The sequence below is a fragment of the Solanum tuberosum genome, unplaced genomic scaffold (assembly GCF_000226075.1).
Source record: "Solanum tuberosum cultivar DM 1-3 516 R44 unplaced genomic scaffold, SolTub_3.0 scf00029, whole genome shotgun sequence".
In the NCBI taxonomy this organism is placed as follows: Eukaryota; Viridiplantae; Streptophyta; class Magnoliopsida; order Solanales; family Solanaceae; genus Solanum; species Solanum tuberosum.
The window spans coordinates 1,724,151-1,743,284 of record NW_006238955.1 but is presented as its reverse complement, the minus strand read 5'-3'; the positions used below and the strand labels follow the sequence as shown (position 1 = coordinate 1,743,284).

The window sequence follows — 19,134 nt, the reverse complement described above, 5'->3', positions numbered from 1 at the left end:
CCTTAGGTGTAGAATCCTTCCAAATTTGTAGTGAAAAGCTCCTTCCTTCAAGCTTTCCTTGTTCTCTTTCTTTGTTCTTCAATGGAGGTTCTAGAGAGATGATTTTTCGAGAGGGAGGTCGTTGGGTTTTGATTTGGGGTATTGGGTTATATTGACTTAATGATGTGTTTAATAATTTATATATATGAAATAAACCCATATTAATCAACCCCTACTTAAAACAAACTAAAAACGAATTACTTAAACTAACACACCTATTGGCAGACTTTGGGCACATTACAGGTGCAATTCAAGCCCCATGGACCTATGGTCCATTAATTGATCTGCTGGGTGTGTTGCAGGTCCGTGGTTTTGACCTGCAGCTCCTCAACCAGGCTTTGAACCACTCCCCATGACCTACGGGGCGTCACTCAATCTACTGGTCATAGATGGACATCCGTAGGTCATCTATTTGACAGCTTTTTGTGAACTTAGGCAGCCTTGGGGTTAGACTTTAGGGTCCTCCCCTTGGACCCTTGGTTGCTTTTTGAGTGGTTTTACCTTGACGTTTAACCCCTAGACACCTCAGCCTAAGCTCGGGAAGTCAATATACAACCTACAACCAAACAGCAAAGTCAAAAGCTCAGACATTAGGCTCTAGTTTCACCTATTAGTTTCCATTAGACTCTAGCTTGGTCTCACTAATTTTTCCGGGTTGTTACAGATAAGCTTACCGTGAACCTTGTGTTATAGTCACCTAGAATTTGCTCCGTTGGTTCGGTTGACTAAGTGATGCAAGCTCTTGAAATGATGTTAGGCAACAATTTTGAATAGTGGGACAGTTTGACAATATACCTCTTTTGTGGCCAACCTTGTGAGTGTGTGAACTTTGCTTGAAACCCTTTTTGAGCCTTATCCTTTTCTTGGAAGAAACTTGATGAAATTTGCAACCCCTCTTTATCCATTCACCGATAATCCTCATGAAGTGTGGTTTGTTTGAATAGCCAACTTAGGCCAAAATCCTAAGTTGGGGGTGTGGTGAAAAGAGAAGGTAAATAAAGAAGTCTGAAGAAGTCCCCCTTGATCCATGGTTTTTAAAAAGATGGAACCCCTCCATACAAAAAAAAAAAAACAGAAAAATGGAATGAAAAAAGAAAAATAATGAAAAAGTTGTGAAATAAAAGTTGTGAAAGTTGCAAAAGAAATGGGGTGTCCGGTATTCCATTGGAAGTGAATGATGTAACACCCCGAAATGCTAACCAAGATTCGCTTGTCGATACACCATTGCTTAATCACTACTGTATGTTTTACTATCATTTTGGGAACTTGAAATGTTGTGATATTTGCAAACTTGCTTAACATAAATTGTGGTCGTAATTTAAGGTATTGTGTTGGGGTATTTGCGTAATATTCTAATTAGAATTAGGTATAAATTGAAAGTAAGGTGAGGGTTATACATATAGGTATATATGTATGAATTTTGGGCAGCCAACCTTTTTTTGGGCAGCCACCTTTTGGAGGCAGCTGTGCATGTGATAAACGTCACTCTTGAGACTATATGTTTACACCTCCTCTATAGTGAAATTCGTGTTCCTTAGCTCTAAGAAACCTGATGAACTCTCTGTACCACTATTACTCTCAAAATCACAAGACAAAAACTTGGTCCTTCTGGCTGAAATTCGAGATACACCCTTCTCTTTGGTGAGTAGTCGAAATTTGTTTTTGAGCTATGTACTGTTTAGTACTTTTGGAATATCTCGTTCTATAGAACTCATTTTTCAGGGAATAAATATGTTTTAGAAAGCTAATTCGTATACCTACAACTCATATGTTTATGAAAAAGTCTAATTTAGCTGTTATGGATTCGAAATATGGTACACAACATAGGATAAGTTCTGTCCAGATTTCGGATTTAGAAATCCTGTATGAACAACTCTTAGTGTATCGAATATATCTTTTTGTACAAAATATATTTTGCGGTGATTCTTGATAGTTTGAAACCTTAAGATATGTACCTACATCTTTCATGAAGTATATACAGTCCAGTTTTGCCGTTTTCCTTTTCAAATCTATGTTGCAACATGAGGTACTAGGCTGGCCAGAATTACTGTTTTGGGAGCATAGTCGTATTTGTACAGGCTAAGCTTACTTGTGATGATAATCCTGTTTTAAATTAACATTATTGAGCTACTAGAGATTAAAGAATTTATTTAATTTTATTTTAAGGTTGTATATACTCGTGAACAAGTTGAGGACCTTGATACGTTTGTTGGTCTACGGTTTGAACTCTTGAAGTTGTGTTGGACTTTTTCTAAGCTAAGCACTGAGGTTTGTGTATAAACTTGTACTTGCACTCTTTTAACTGCTGGTATATCTGAAAGTTGATCTTGGTACCTTGGTTACCTCTTGTCACTTTGCATTGTCGTGTTGGTATCCTTTAAGACGTTAAAGACTCTTGTGTAACTCGCCCACTTGTACATATTGATTGATCACTTGGCACTCTTGTTGGGACCTTGTCTTTTTTGTGGCTGTGACTTTTTCACAATTGGCATGCCTCTTGATTCGGATCATTTGCCATCTTGACTTTGGATTTTTAGTCCGTCTTAAGAATGGAAGTTGTCCATTTTAAGTACGAACTAGAAAGCCATTTTTAATAATGTTCTTGGTTCTCTTGATTATTGGGTTTGACCCTTCTTGATACAGGGCGTCGGCCCTTCTTGATACCTGCTTGTGCTTGGTGTGACGACATGATGTATATATTGGGAGAGACTTGTTGTTGAATCTCTTGGAAAACTGTGCTATGAGCATTCTTCATATTTGGATCTTTAAATATCAAACTTGATACTCTTCATATATTATTTACTTGATTTATTTATTATGTTCAATTGTGCTGCCCATGACTTGAGAAAGGTAACTTGGTGAATCTGAGGGCTCCGAACTTATAGTTTTTGCACCACTAAGCTATATTCTTAGCGATAGTTGTTTCTATCGTAGGGAATGTTGGAGAGGATGCATGAAGCTGGCCATTGGAGATGGAGATTTTGAGAGCCTTAAGGAAGATCACAATGTTGCATATAGGCATCTATATTTTGTATAAACCTTGGGACTTGTACATGATCTATGTGTTGTATATTTACATGAAATTTTGAGGACTAATTTGATCATGTCACCATGGGTTGTAATACAAGTATGTCTATATGTTTTGTTCTTTTGGGCTGTGAAAACCCAAGTATTGTAATATACGAAATTTACTATTAGTTGTGAATGTTTGTGTGAAGCATGAACCGGCTGATTTCGGTACTCAAAAGTTGGTAATATTCTTGTTATCTCATCCTTAAGTGTGAGGATAATATATGCATGAAAAGCTCGTCAGTTATTTGCTTAAATTATTCTGCGAGGGTCTTTCCGTCATAAGTTAAATTCTACGCCATGTCAGTTTTAACATCAATTAAATGTTTAAATGGGCAAGATGTATATCATTAACTAAATTATTCGTTATGAACCTAATCCCTCTACTAGATTAAAATAAATATGGCCATAGTTAACCTCTTTTAAATGTCGCAAGTATTAAATTAGATTTCTTGTTTAAGTGGTAGTATCCTTTCAAAAGGGTCGCTACAAATGATGGGGTGAGATTTTGCGCACAGGTGAAAATATTGAAGAAAAGGAAAGAAAGTGATGGTCATGCCACATTTTATGAGGATAGCAGTCACTGAGCCTAAATGACAATACCTTTGCACTCATCCCTATTACGAGCCTTGAAAAAACCTTTTTGATCTTGAGTGAGCTGAAGTGATTGTTGACTAGAAAATAAGGGTAAACCAATGGGTGAAGTCATGCATGCGTTCGTCTTTGTGAGTGTAAGAGTTGTATGTGATTCCAGAACTATAGTTTGTTGAACAATTGTGTGTGAATAAGGAATAATTCTTGTTGTGATGGCATTTGAGTACCTATGTTGAGCTTGAACTGGCATTTGAAGCAAGTATTGTGAACTTGAGAATCTTTGATAATGGTGAGTCACAACTTGAATCTTTGAGTTCACAATTGATCCTTGCATGAGTAAGTTGAGTCTTGTCATGTGCATTCATGATTGAGTCTTGTGTAGCACTGTTTGAGACATCCTTTTTGAACTGCTGAACTTGAGTATTACTTGAGGACAAGCAAAAGTTTAAGTTGGGGTGTTAATGAGTCCTAGATTTGGACGCATTTAGGGCTTTATTTATATAGATTCAGTGTACTCAAATGCTTATTTAGTACCAATAACGAATGTAAAACCATTGATTTACAGGTGTATCGATTTCAGGAACAAATCAAGGACACTAATTTGCAAAAAGGAACAAAGCGAGTTGAAAGAATGAAGAAATGCAAGCATGGAGATCGCCGAGTCCACTTGGTGAGTTGCTCAATGGCCATTTGACCGCTTAAAGTTCCACTTTGCCAAGCCATGAGGGAAGAAATCAAGTAGCCGATGGAAAGGAGCAGTCGGTGAATCACCGAGTAGTTCTATGATGCAGTGCTGGATCGCCCAAAGTTACAGGCCTTGAGGATTTTGAATGCCAAGGCAAAAAGGTGAAGAAAGTGACCAAAGGGCGGCTCGCCAAGTGGTTCGGCAAGCCCGACTTACTTCGCCAAGTGGATCTTTGCAGTATATTTTTGACGACTACAAATACATTTATGAATATTTAGTTTATTAATAAAATATCATAATATCTTAATTGTAGCTGACATTCTGAATACTGAGAAATGTTTTCTCTAGTTTTTCCTACGCTTTGAAGAATTAAAGTTTTTAACTTTCGAGAAATTAGAAGTGGATCTTTGAGATTCTTCAAATTGGAGCATTGTAAGGACGAATCTACAGTTACCCAGTTGATGGATAATCAATTTGGTAATGGTTTTACCTTTTTATGATGTCTAGCTAAAACCCCAATTCTTGGGTTGTGATTATGTGATTATGGGCTGATTTAGTGTATGGGTATTGCTAATTGTTAGTTTAAATGCTATTTAGAATTGAGTTCAATCATTAATTGTGGTTTAATTTAAGAATTGTAGTTGCAAATACAGTTCTACTCTGCTGCTTTTCGCTTGCTTGAGAGAGAGGTTTTGAAACTAAACTTATAGATTGATGGACACTGGGTATTGGGTTGACCTGGGTTAAGCTCGAGAGAGTGAATCCTAAACCCAATCCCACACATTCAGCTCGAGAGAGTGAATGGACTAAGGTGTGGGCTGTTCTTATTTTGCTTGCTTGTTGATGTTCGAGAGAAATCAAGTTGATTCGAGGTAAATTGTTCGAGAGAAAGTTTATCTCCTCTATAGCCTAGCTTACTCACTAATATCTAGCTATTTTCTAATAGTTGCATTTACACATTTGTCGATATTAGCCTATAATCGAATCACATCCCAATAACCCGTCTCATTATTGTTATTTTGTATTGTTTACTACTGTTTGTAATTGATAATTCCAAACCAAAACCCCCATTTGACACTCGTGTCACCCCCTTATTTGAATGATGTCTTTATTACATAATTTCTATTCCTATGACTGATTTGAACATGTTCATACTTTCCTATTGACTCTCAAACACGTACCGCTCCCTGTGGTATTCGACCCCAACTGATTTAGTTGGGTTTTATACTGACTAGCGATCGTTGACACTTAGAATTGGATGAAATGTCCTTGAAACGTTAATCAACTACCACGACTGACTCGATCCTAAAATGACAAAATCTTTGTGTGTTTTGTATAGTTTAAAGGGACTCTCCTTGGCCAAAGAACCGAAAACAACCTCCAAGGAACCCAAATAAAAACATAAAATAAAAGACAGACATATGACACTAACAATCTTCAATAATATATACAACGCAGAGAGAATTTCACCCCACCCCACACTTGAAATTTTAGCACTGTCCCTAATGCTTCAAAAAATCACAAAAATAGTACAGAGGTATAGTAAATCATTCCCTGATCATTCCTCCGTGGCATCTCCACCGTCGCCCTCATCACCGGCCAAAGCAGTGTCAACCTCCTCCGTCTCAGAATCGAAATCCACATCCGAGCCAGTGTGCAGCCTATCATCATCGGTCGGTATATCATCATCCATCGGCTCATGAAACGCAAGACCAATGCCAAGCAGGGATTTAGCATGTGCATTCAGCGGGTACCGCCTTTCGACTTCCCCCAATTGCACGTCACTCGACGCCCGACAGCCATTTAGGTGGTGCAACATCTCCAGCCCATACATTCGGGCCATAATCAGCTCATCACGTCGGTGGTGCTCCGCGGTAGTGAGTGTTGGGCCGAACTCATTGTCGGGCCCCTTTGTCTTCGTTATATCTACCGGTGCTAGGAATAGTGGTGCCATATAGTCCAATCTCTCCTCTGGTACACCTGCAGCACGACAAAGTCTAGTAATGATACCTCCAAATATGTACATGCGCCCGGTCCTTCCTCATAGCCGATTTCTTCACAACACTAATGTTCAGCTCACTGGGAGTCATCAAATAATAGATCAAACACACTCTATCCCGGGTGATATTCGTGTAGTGCAGCCCTGGTGTCGAACAATGCATCACGATATTTAACCAGACCCGAGCCTCTCTGAGCATGTGCGCGTAAGGAAGAGATTGGTAATACCTTTTTGCATTGTGCTTAGTCCACTGTACCATAGACTGGGGGCCACAAAGTGTGTGTCGAATGGCCCGGTAAGGTAGTCGAATATTCAGCCCTGTCAGCACCAATGAAACAGCATCAGGTGAAGTGCCAACTATGTCGTTCAGAACTGCGGGAGTGAGATTCACATCCACTCCCCGCACCTTCACAAAATTAGATCTAGACTCTGTCGCCCAGTTGACACAGAATTCCCAGACCATATGCAAGTTACACTCGGTTAGCTCGTCAAAGATGAACCCCATCTGAAACTCTTGGATACACCTCATTATTCTGGGAAACTCTCGTGCCAGACTATCCATGTCAATGCGCACATTAGAGAAATAATTTGCCTCTGTGTGCTTTTTCCACCACACTTTACCTTTCTTGACCACGGCTCGCAACTCGAACCTCGTGGTTTGACCCCTAGGTACTGCAGGTGCGGGAGGTACATTCCCCCCACTCTGAACACGCTTCCTCTAGCTTGAGGTTGCTATTTCCTTTCCTGGTTGCTGGGTGCCTGACATAATTGCCTATAAACATAATACAATCCATCCCAAGCAAATTAAACGACACAGATAAACATGAGTGATGTGCAAACATCACCCCGCACTTATTTCAGAGAATTATCCAGCCTTAGTACTCAGACTTCCCAAAGGGTGACACACACCCCCACTATAAAAACACATCAACATAAAATACATTCACAGTGCATACAGAAACACCACAGCATATTCAATCACACAAACTCAATTCACAGACCCGGATATAACAACACATAAGTTCACACAACGGTACACTATCAGTGTTCTTCAAGAATTCACACCATATTTTCATGCAACCATTCAAGACCCAAGACCCACAAAATCATGAAATAAATAATCTCAAGCAACAGCAACCCCAAATTTGTTTCCCTACCATGGTCAAACAATCCCATTCTACCCAAAATCCCTCACAATATCACCCAAAGGCAATTTCTACTCCAGAATTTGAAAATACCCACTAAAAATTTAGCATATACCACTTTCAATCATTCCCACTAACGCCCACAACTCCCCACAACCCTACTCGAAACAACATAACCCACATTCAAGAACACCCTACTATCGCAAGAGAATAACATCAAATACATATCTTGGGTGGTGAATTTGGAGAGAATTCAGATGAGAAAATGGGTGAGTTGACTTCGTGTTACGGATTGAACCTTGAAAATTCGCAAGGGGACAAAGGGAGGGAGAAAATCGCAGCTTAAGGAGAAAATAATGGGGGATTTGGGATGAATTTGGGGTTAAAAGGGATGGGGTCGGGTAATTTTGGAAAGAAAACGGGTAAAACCCATCTTTTTAATGAAAAATAAAACTATGGTACCTGCTCTGTTACGCGGCTGTGTCACGGAGTCTTCTGTCTCGATCTGGAGAATTAAATTTTTAGCGAGGCCAAATTTTGACTTTGCTCCGCGGCGCGGCTCCACTATGAAACTCCTTTATTTTTGACGAAAAAATTGAATTCTCATCAATCGAACTTTGGCAGCCTCCTCCGCGACACGGTTCCATTACAGACCGTTCTGCCTCACCCCAGAAAATTAATTCCTAGCAAGGTGAAATTAGCCTACTTCTCCGCGACGCGGTTCAGTCTCCCGTTACTGTTTCCTGCACATTTTTAGCACAACATTGATTAGCGTAAACCCGATGGATTACCTCTTATCCGGCGCCTTAGTTTTGGTCGTGGCAGGAATCATATTTCTTGTGCATTTTACTACTATATATGTTTTTTACTAATTCCTATGAATTGAAATAACAAAATAGAAAATCAGAAATGCTAACTACTACAAGGGGTCACGGGTGGCCTCCCATGTAGAGCCTGATTTAATGTCGCGGCACGACCTAGCTAATGACTCACTCGTCATTCAAGGTGAGCTCTTCTTGCTCAAGATCAACATCATTCCCGAAATAGTGTTTCACTCGTTGCCCATTTACAAGAAAAGTAGAGCTTTTATTCTTGTTTCTTGGCTCCACAACTCCATGTTGAGTCAGCCTTACCACTTCAAACGACCCACTCCACTTAGACCAAAGTTTTTCGAGGAACAACTTCAGTCTTGAATTGAACAATAACACCAATTGACCAGGCTCAAAGGTGTGTGACACAATATGCTTTTCATGCCACCTCTTAGTCTTCTCTTTATATAGCTTGGCATTTTCGTACACGTGAAGCCTGAATTCCTCTAGCTCATGTAGTTATGTTATTCTTTACTTGTGAGCTAACTCAGGGCCTAAATTAAACTTCTTGATAGCCCAGTACGATTTATGCTCCAATTCCGTTGGAAGGTGACACGTTTTTCCGAATACCATTCGATAAGGAGAAGTCCATATCGGTATCTTGTATGCAGTCCTGGATTCCCACAAAGCATCATCTATCTTTTCAGCCCAATCTTTCCACTGTGCATTCATAGTCTTTTGCAAAATTTGCTTTACTTCCCAATTGGACACTTCCACCTTCCCATTAGTGTGAGAATGATAAGTTGCGGCTACCTTGTGTCTCACTCCATATTTAGCTAGCAGATTTTGCACTGAACTAGTGATCAAATGCGTCCCTCCATCACTTATCGTAGCCCTTGGAGTTCAAAACCTGGTAAAGATGTGATTCTTGATGAACTTCACTACCACATTCGCATCATTAGTAGGTAGAGAAATCACTTCCACCCACTTAGACACATAGTCCACTGCCACTAGGATGTATTGATTTCCATTGGAAGATGGAAATGGTCCCATGAAGTCTATCCCCCATACATCAAAGATCTCAACTTCGAGAATGTTGTTTAGTGGCATCTTGTATCTTCTAGAAACAGTACCTATCCACTGACACTGATCACAATCCTTCACAAAAATTGTAGCATCTTTAAATAAAGTAGACCAAAAGAATCCATATTGCAATACCTTATACGTCGTGTGCTCGTCTCCATGATGCCCACCTTCTGGTGAAGAGTGGCAACTCTCCAACACTTGCAATGCCTCATGTTCAGCTATACACTTTCGCACCATCTGATCAAGTCTCTGCTTGAATAAGAAAGGCTCATCCCACATATAAAATCACGCCTTTTACTTTAGCTTTTGCTTCTGATGTGTTGAAGCCCCAGGTGGAAATAAACCAGTCACCAGAAAGTTGACAATATCAGCATACCAGGGTAATTGTGCAAGGTCCAAGGCCAATAATTGCTCATCAGGGAAATCTTCGCAAATATGTCTTTCATTCCTCACATGAGATGAGTCCTCCAATCTAGAAAAATGATCGGCTATTTGGTTCTCAGTCCCCTTCCTATCTTTCATTTCCTGGTCAAACTCTTGCAAAAGCAATATCCATCTAATTATCCTTGGCTTTGAATCCTTCTTGTTGAATAAATACATAATCGCAGCATGGTCAGTGTAAACAACAACCTTGGTGCCCACCAAGTACGACCTGAACTTATCAAACGCAAAAACTAGCGCTAGCATCTCCTTTTATGTGACAGTGTAGTAAGCTTAAGCTGCATCAAAAGTCTTTCTAGCATAATTGATAGAGTGAAACATCTTCTCCTTACGCTGGCCAAACACTGCACCAACCGCTGTATCGCTGGCATCAAACATGAGCTCAAAGGGTAACTCCCAGGTAGGAGCAATCAGAATTGGGGCTTCGGTCAACCTCTTCTTCAATAGCTCAAATGCATGCAAACAACTTTCATCAAATACAAACATCACCTCCTTTTCAATAGGTTGCACATGGGTCTTGCAGTCTTAGAAAAGTCCTTAATGAATCTTCTATAGAACCCAGCGTGTCCCAGGAAGCTTCTAACTCCCTTCATAATGATGGGTGGTGGTAATTTCTTAATGACCTCCACCTTGGCTTTATCAACTTCCATCCCATTTCTTGAGATTTTGTGCCCTAGTACAATCCTTCTCGCACTAAGAAATAGCACTTTTCCCAGTTCAACACCAGATTCGTCTCTTCACATCTTGCAAGGACCCTGTCAAGATTAGTCAAACAAAGATCAAAAGACTCACCAAACACTGAGAGTCGTCCATGAACACCTCAACAAAATCCTCCACCATATCATGAAAGATTACCATCATGCATCTCTGGAATGTAGCCGGTGCATTGCATAATCCGAATGGCATACGTTTGAACGCATAGGTGCCATATGGACAAGTGAATAAAGTTTTCTCCTGATCCTCTGGTGCAATGACTATCTGATTATAACCTGAGTAGCCATCCAAGAAGAAGTAATATTCTTGCCCCTCCAGTCTATCCAACATCTGATCAATAAATAGCACCAGATAATAGTCCTTCCTTGTGGCATCATTCAACTTCATGTGGTCCATGCATATACGCCACCCAGTTACCGTCCTTGTCGGGATCAATTCATTCTTCCCATTTGTCACCACTGTTATACAGCCCTTCTTTGGCACACACTATACCGGACTCACCCGGTCAGATATGGGGTATACTATCTCCACATCTAACCACTTTATCACTTATTTCCTTACCACATCTTTCATTACTGGATTTAGTCTCCGTTGGTGTTCTGCACTCGGCTTATGCCCTTCTTCTATATAAATCTTATACATACACAACGCGGGAATTATTCTGTGAATGTCGGACATTTGCCTGCCTAAAGTTGTTTTTCTCTTCTTCAGAATACTCAATGCAGCCTCCACTTGTGATTCAGAAAAGTTTGCAGACAAAATAATAGATAAGGTCTTGTCTTCACCCAAAAATGCATACCTGAGATGGGCTGGCAATGTTGTAGCTCCAGCTTGGGTGCTTCTTCGATGGAAGGCTTGGGTGAAGGACCCAACTCCCTGTTCAAAGGCTCCCAGTGGTATCTTGATGTGCCCACACTCGACACATCCAAAAACTATACCATTACCTATGCTTCAGCATCCCCATAGATAACATCTCCCACTAGTACACGCTCCAACGGGTTTTTGGATGCAATAAAACGAGTTTGTGCTTCAAGATCTATCACCGTTATAGCAGACAACTCTTCATACACTGCTGGGAGTTTCAACGGCTTATAGACATCAAATACTTCCACTTTGACATGTGCCCGCATAGTAGAGTTGATCGGCTGCTACATCTATCATAGCACGCCTTGTAGCCCAGAAAGGTCCTCCCAAGATTAATGGAACCTCAGGATCTGGCTCAAAATTTAAAACCACAAAATCTACAAGGAATATCAAAGATCCCACTAGTACCAAGACATCCTCCACAACACCCTCTGGTCTAGCAACTGATCGATTTGCCAACTACAAGATAATGGTGAGGGGTTTAGGGCTACCTAACCCCAAATTTTTGTACAACGATGTTTGCATCAAGTTTATAATAGCTCCCAGATCACACAATCCTCGCGCATGGATACTCTGCCCTATAGTGATTTGAACCGTAAAGCTGCCCGGATCTTTCAGTTTTGTGGGCAACTTATTTTGTATTCGGGAGCTGCACTCTTCAGTAAGTGCTACATTTTCGTATTCAATCATCCTCCTCTTATTTTCCACGATCTCCTTCACATACTTTACATACCTAGGTATATACCCTTCAAAACATCTACCAACGGTAAATTAATGTGAACTTACTTTAAAAAAGAGTGAAACTTACCAAAACATTCGTGCTCCTTCTGCTTTTTAAACTTCTGAGGAAATGGTGGAGATGGTTTCACTATTGGTTGCACTCTTTCCTCTTGTGCAACAGTCTCACTCTCCTTGGGCTCACTCTCTTTCCTAGCAGATTCAACATTTCGCTTCTTGGGAGCCAACTTCTCCAACTGTAACCCGTTGTGCGTACCTACCACATTCACTTGCCTGGGATTAGGATCAGTGCTTCCCAGCAAACCTCCTTGAGGTCGTGAGTTCTGGGCACTAGCAAATTGACCAAATTGTTTCTCCAGGCTCTGGGTGGCTAACTGGTTATTTCTCACATGAGCAGCTAACTGAGCTTGATCATCCATGATCTTCTTTAGCATCTTCTTCATTCTCATGTTACCTTGCTGATTATTGGGCTGCTCTTGTTGGGCCTGTTCTTGGTAACCATGTGCATTCCCCTGGGGTCTATACTGATTCTAGCCTTGAGCCTGATTCTGATTTCCTCCCCAGGAAAAAATTGGATAATTTCGCCAATCGGGATTGTAGGAGTTCCCATAATTCTGATGACCTCCTCCACATTGTGCATTACCTACCAAATTTACAGAATCTTGGTTCGCTCCACATACCTCCATATTATGGTCTCCTCCTCTGAAAATTTCACACCATGTGGGTGGCTTTTGTTCTGCATTTACCTGAGTTGGCTGCTTTCCTAGCGATAGGTTGTTGAAGTGAGTATTCATCATGTTTTGCATTGCAGCAATCTGTGTAGTTAATGATGTCACTGCATCTACCTCAAACATTCCAGCAGTTTTCTGTACCACAGGTTTAGCTCCTCCTCCATTCCACTCGGGGTGAACAACTCAACATAAGTCTTCCTCAAAGCCTGTCCACCTGCAGCTGAATCAACTAAAATCTTGGTGTTAGGTTCCAATCCTTCAATGAAGGTTTGGACTAACATCTCGTTAGCATGATGACGGTCTGGACAGCTCAACAACATCGATTTAAACCTTTCCCAAGCCTGGTACAAGTTCTCTCCTCCTTTTTGTCGGAAGCTCAGTATAACACTCCTTAGCTTAGCTGTTTTCCCAAATGGGAAAAACCTAATAAGGAACTTACTTTTGTGCAAGATAGTCCCATGAGGTTATGGAATTAGCGGGCTCAGAATTTAACCATCTTTTTACTTCCCCTAGCAGAGAAAAGGGAAATAAAGTGAGCCTCACGTAATCTTTATTTATTCCAATTGGAGTGTAAGTGTCACTGATTTCGAGGAAATTCTGGAAATGAACTTGTGGATCCTCGTGTGATAAACCAGTGAACTGTCCATTTGTGTGCAGTAGCTGCACCATACTCTGCTTCAGTTCAAATCTTCCACCAGCTATGAATGCATGAAGTCACACTGGTGGTACGTGGGATTGCCACGTCTCTCACTTTCATCTCATCCATTACTACAGGTTCTTCTTGTTCAACTCTTGCTACAGGTGTCACTGGTTCACTAGCAACAACAGGGACTGGGTAAGTGAGTCATCTTTGCCTTCTCCGGTAATGAACAAATCTTTCTGGTTCAGCTAGAGGCTCTACCAAGTCCTGATCATTTTCCAGTTTGAAAGTTCAACAAAACCTGCAAAATGAATTGCTAATATCAAGTTGTCAACACTTGCTTTTTAACTTCAGAAATTAGACAAATCAAATACTTCCTAGTTCTAAAGTCCCCGGCAGCGGCGCCAAATACTCCATGCGTCCAATCGCACACGCAAGTGTACGTGGTCATTCAAGTATTAAAATAGCTCTTATTAAGAGCTGAGTATCGTACCCATAAAGAATTACAATTAGAATACTTCGATTTATCCAATACTTTCAGTTCAATACAAGTGTTAACAAGATTAAAAGAGTGATTGATTTTTTTATTATCTAGAATTTAATTAACAGCTAAACGAAAGAGATTCAATTTTTAAAAGGTTTGAACAATGATTGGGTAAAGTCTGGGGCTGTAGCTTACATCACGAATCATGCACATTATCTTGTCAAACAGATATTTATCAACTATTGAATCAATGATCACAGGATTATGTATATGATTATGGTGTCCTGACCTCTAATCGCCTAAGATAAATGGAAACTTAACTACATCTTTGAGCAAGGATACGCTGGACCAATTACCGAGTATTACTGTAACACCCCAACTTTTCAAAACGTCTAAATTAACTCGTATCTTCGTGGAAAGACAAGGAGGGTGAGTAATAAATTAAGAATCATGTGGTATGTTATATTTTAAGTGTTCAAGGGTTGTATCTTAAATTTTGAAGGTAGGTAAGTGGCAAAATAAAAGTTGGCGAAAGTTATCGTAAGTTCAACTTTAAAGATTTCTCTAAACTTTGGGTAAAATGTCTTGGATTTTTTCTCCCAATATATAAAGAGTTAGAAGGACTATCACCCATTAAATAAAAGGCCTATGAGTCTAATTTACAATGGATAAAACCTCGTATCCAACCGACATCGTAGTAAAAATTTATGAGGGTTTTACTACAAACTGTCGGGGCAGATTTTGGGTTGGATCAAAAATGTGGTATGTTGGCTTACTCAACATTTTAAGCCATAAAAACATTTCTTTTCACTTCCAAACCAGAAAGAAAGCTTAAGGGATCGTTCCTATGGAGTTCTTGCATGATGAAGAATGGTTATTGATGATTTCTACCATTAAAGGTTACCCCCGTGCCTAGAAACGCGATCTCTACACGTGGCAATCATTTTCCCTCCTATTAGCTGCGTTTGGAGCTAGTTTTTGAAGATATAAATTTGTAGTTATTGGTGTTTCTTCAAGGTTTACACTTGGTTAACTAAGGTAATCATCTCGGGACCCTTTTATGGTTGTTTTTACGAATTTCTACGGACGTTTCGACAAGTTGGTGCAATATGGCAAATCTGCCGATTTAATATATGCCCTTTTTAAAATAAAAGCGAACCTCCCACACGAAATATTGAAGGGAAAACCGAAGTCAAATGCTCGCTATTTTGAGAAATTCCAAATCGCCGGTAGCTCCTAATACTCTTGAGTCCCCAATACTTGAATGTCTTGCATTTTGAGGTGAACTCCACACATAACCGAGTACAAGAATTAAAGCGAGCCATAACAGATACAAGAAGAACCCAAAACAGTGATAGAGACAACACATGATCCAAAATATTGACATCTTAGATCATTCGTTCAACTTGAGGTGAAAGAATGAAGGATATGATGTCGAATGATAAGCAATAATACGGATTTTTAAGGGAACAAACTAAGATTAAAGAAGTGTTTCGAAAAGCCATGAAAGTCAAGAACAACAGCGAACAAGGCACCCACATCTCATCATTTATACTCAAACTATCAAATCACCCCAATACAGAACACAACTCCAATCTCAATACAGAACATAAATACCAACCTCAGACATCTACTGGAACATAAATAAAATGAGAAAGTCGAGAATTGTATACCTTTTGATGAGCAGCGATAGGGATACAAACGAGCAAGGAACCGATCTTTCTACCACAAGAACTCGAAACGAACAGTGGACAAGATATTTGAGCAGGGAACAGAACCCAAACAGCCCAAAAAAACTACTATATTCTCTATCTCTGAAATGTATCGTAGCTTGTGTTTAACATACTAATGCTCAAGCCTTTGTATTTCTTCTTTTTGCTAAAAAAATAAAAAATCCAACTCTTCTCCAACAAGAAATCTCTAATTTTTTTCCAACTCTTTTTTTTTACCACTTTTCTCTCTGCCCCCAACAGTGAATAAGAGGAAAAATATATATGGGATATTTAGGGTTCGGAAATAGGGGGGAAAATTTTGGGTCCCCTTTTGGATTCAAGGTCCATTCAAATTTCAAAATCCAAAAACTTTCACCATTAAGGGGGGAGGCAACCTTTCTATGAAAAATTCATCCCATTCCGGAAGAGGAAAGGGGAGAAACGAGTGCCTTGCTCCTCTACTGCTACGACGTACGACTTGAGAGGGACACGGGAGAAGACGACAAGGGAGGCGTAGTGTACTGCTTTTCGACTACTTGACGCCGTGACTCGCCATGTGCTGCTATTGTCGTTTCACGCTGCGTGTCGCATCGTTTGGAGCTGAGCGTGAAGACACCTTTTGTTGCTGCAATGTTTGACGTTGGAAGATGCTGGGTTATTTTTGTGAAGGGGAAAATGATTTGGGCAGGGTTTGGGTTGCTGTTGAGTCGGTTTGGAGGTCAAAAAGTGGGCTGGGATTGGATAATTGGAGTGGAAATTAAAGTGGATTGTTCAGATAATATGTTGGGTCGGTGGGAATTGCAAGGGAATTTGGAAAATAATGAACTGTTGGAGTTAACTTGGCCTGCTGGAAAAGTTGAAGAAAAGGCCCAAAATTGGTTTAAGGGTGAGGTAAAAGTAATGGCTAGTAAGTTACAATTTTAACCGAATTGAGTGGTCAATTGAACTACGAATCTAGCCGATGAATTAGGAATATAGCCAAATTGAATTCATTTAGTTAATTCGGCTAGTGATTAAATAAGGCGAATTAATATAAATTAATTGATGAGCTTCTTAATTTTAAAGAAATAAAATAATTGACTTAATTATAAACTAATTAATTCAAAAGTGTAAACTATTATATAGCTAAACCAATTAGTAAAATATTTGAGCGAAATAAAATATTTTTAATGTGATTCTCGAATATTTATAAAATGTATTAAATATATATATAAAAAATATGTAAAATATAAGTATTGTCTAAAAATTATAATAAGTGACATAACTTATTTAAAATAACTTGCAAACTATTTTTTAAAAATTTATAAAACTAATTGTTTTAAATCATTTGAAATCTAAGAAGCTCGAAAATTAATCGTTATCGGGGAGGGTCAAGGACCGAGATAAAACTCATTAGCATAAAAATGCAATTCAAATGGGGGACAATGCAAAATTTGAGAAAAATGAAATTAACAAATCCAATTTTGACCGACCACACCTTCATCCAAAGCAACATTTGACGTCAACTCTATCGGGTTCGACGTGAAAAAAATAAAGCTTGTGTCTCATATTTGCAATATAATCTTCCATGCACTCTTCTTTCAATGTTAAAGTAATAAAATAGGTTGATGTAATATGTTGATAGTTCTCTTGATGTCGAACGCACGATTTGAAAGAATTCAAAAGTTATTCTGATATCGAATTATGGGAAAATGATGTAGTTGATGATGATTCTCTTGTGATGGGTAAATCTTTCTCTTACAATGCATGAATCTTCTCTTGCAATGCATGAATCTCTTTTCTCGCGATGCATGAATCTTTTTCCCGCGATGCATGAATATTCTCTCTCTTGCAATGCATGACTTTCTTCTCTTGCAATGCATGACTTCTCCGCGATGCATGACTTTCTTCTCTTCCAATGCGTGATTTCTTTCGCTTGCTATGCATGACTTTCTTCTCTTCCAATGAGACTTCTCCGCGGATGTATAATTCTTTCTCTTGCTATGCATGACTTCTCCGCGATGCATGACTTCTTTCTCTTGCAATGCATGATTTCTTTTGATGACGCCGTCCCCGGTACCGAACGAAGATAATGCTTCACCGAGCAACATAAGTGATCTTCTGGGGTATTTTTTGGGTGGCGGTATTGCCTAAATTGACAATACGATAAAAATTGACCCTCAGAGTAATGGTGTCATCTCATTTTGCAATACGATATAAATGACTCTCCGAGTAGTGGTATCATCTCATTCGACAATATAAATAAAAATGACCTTCAGTGTAAGAATATTATCATATCTGATAATATAATGCAAATAAACGTCTTCTAGGTATCTTTAGTTGCTGGAAAATAAAAATATTGCTCTCTTCGTGGTTTTCGTTTGTTCCATCTCCGAACTTAGTTGCAATGTTCATTATGAACCTTGTTTTGCTGATAATTTGAATAAAATAATGTTACTCATATTCCCAACTCTTTGATATAAGAAGCATAAGATATTTCCTGCATCGACAGAAAAATTGTCAATTTTGGGGAGCTCCTCGCCCTTTTGACTTCTCCATATTCATTAAATGGAGACATATGCTAATCTTGCGGCAAACCTGTAGACCTACATCCACAGAAAAATAGTTAGTTTAAAAATGAACTGATCTGTGTTGATCTCTTCGGTTGTCTGCTCCTTGTCTCGCTATCTCCGGTTGATTTTTCATTGCTATCTCAGGTTGATTTCTCCGATATCCCGCCTCTTGATAGATAAGACAAAATATATTTTATGCAAAATTAAGTAGAACATGAAGGAAAAGCTTATAAGGAAAATAAATTTTCAAAAGTAATGTTTGGAAAAAGTCACTGCCAAGTGTCATGTCACGGCAAGTTCAACGAACGCCATTTGGAGTTGATGTTTCGAGATCTATCTGATTACTTGTTGGTAAGTATTCAAAGTTGCTCTAACCTACCGATAAACCCTGTTGAAATTTTAAGGCCATCCTCAAAATTTATGTCCCAATTAACTGTCTTGGCTTATCTCGAACAGCTGGCGAGCAAATCACAGAATTTTTGAGCTCCTCTCAAAAATTTTGTCCCAGTTGCAAATCTCAAAGTGACTTTAGTCTTGACTTTTGGGACAGATTTTCTTCTTGAGAATTTTTGAGTCCCTCTCAAAAATTATGTCCCAGTTTCTGTTGTAGAGAGAAATAGAAATCTTATGGGAGGTATGACCGAGCCCTTGTGGCGCCTACGTATCTCATTCTTGAGAATTAAGGTCGAATGTAGTTCAAAATACAAAGAAATATTAAAAAGGGATAAAGGAGTAACCGAGGCCGACATAGACCGCCTACGTATCTCATTCTTTTAAAGAAATAAAATAATTGACTTAATTATAAACTAATTAATTCAAAAGTGTAAACTAT

General features: G+C 39.3%; 1 protein-coding gene across 1 annotated transcript; it reads right to left on the bottom strand.

The window, feature by feature from the left end:
• Positions 1-8,520: 8,520 nt before the first annotated feature.
• LOC107059631 (uncharacterized) lies at positions 8,521-9,072 on the bottom strand. Its single transcript, XM_015306349.1, has 2 exons — positions 8,876-9,072; positions 8,521-8,719 (listed from the first exon to the last, which is right to left on the bottom strand). The coding sequence occupies exons 1-2, from the start codon at positions 9,070-9,072 to the stop codon at positions 8,521-8,523; spliced, it is 396 nt and encodes a 131-aa protein (XP_015161835.1).
• Between the last annotated feature and the right edge of the window lie 10,062 nt (positions 9,073-19,134).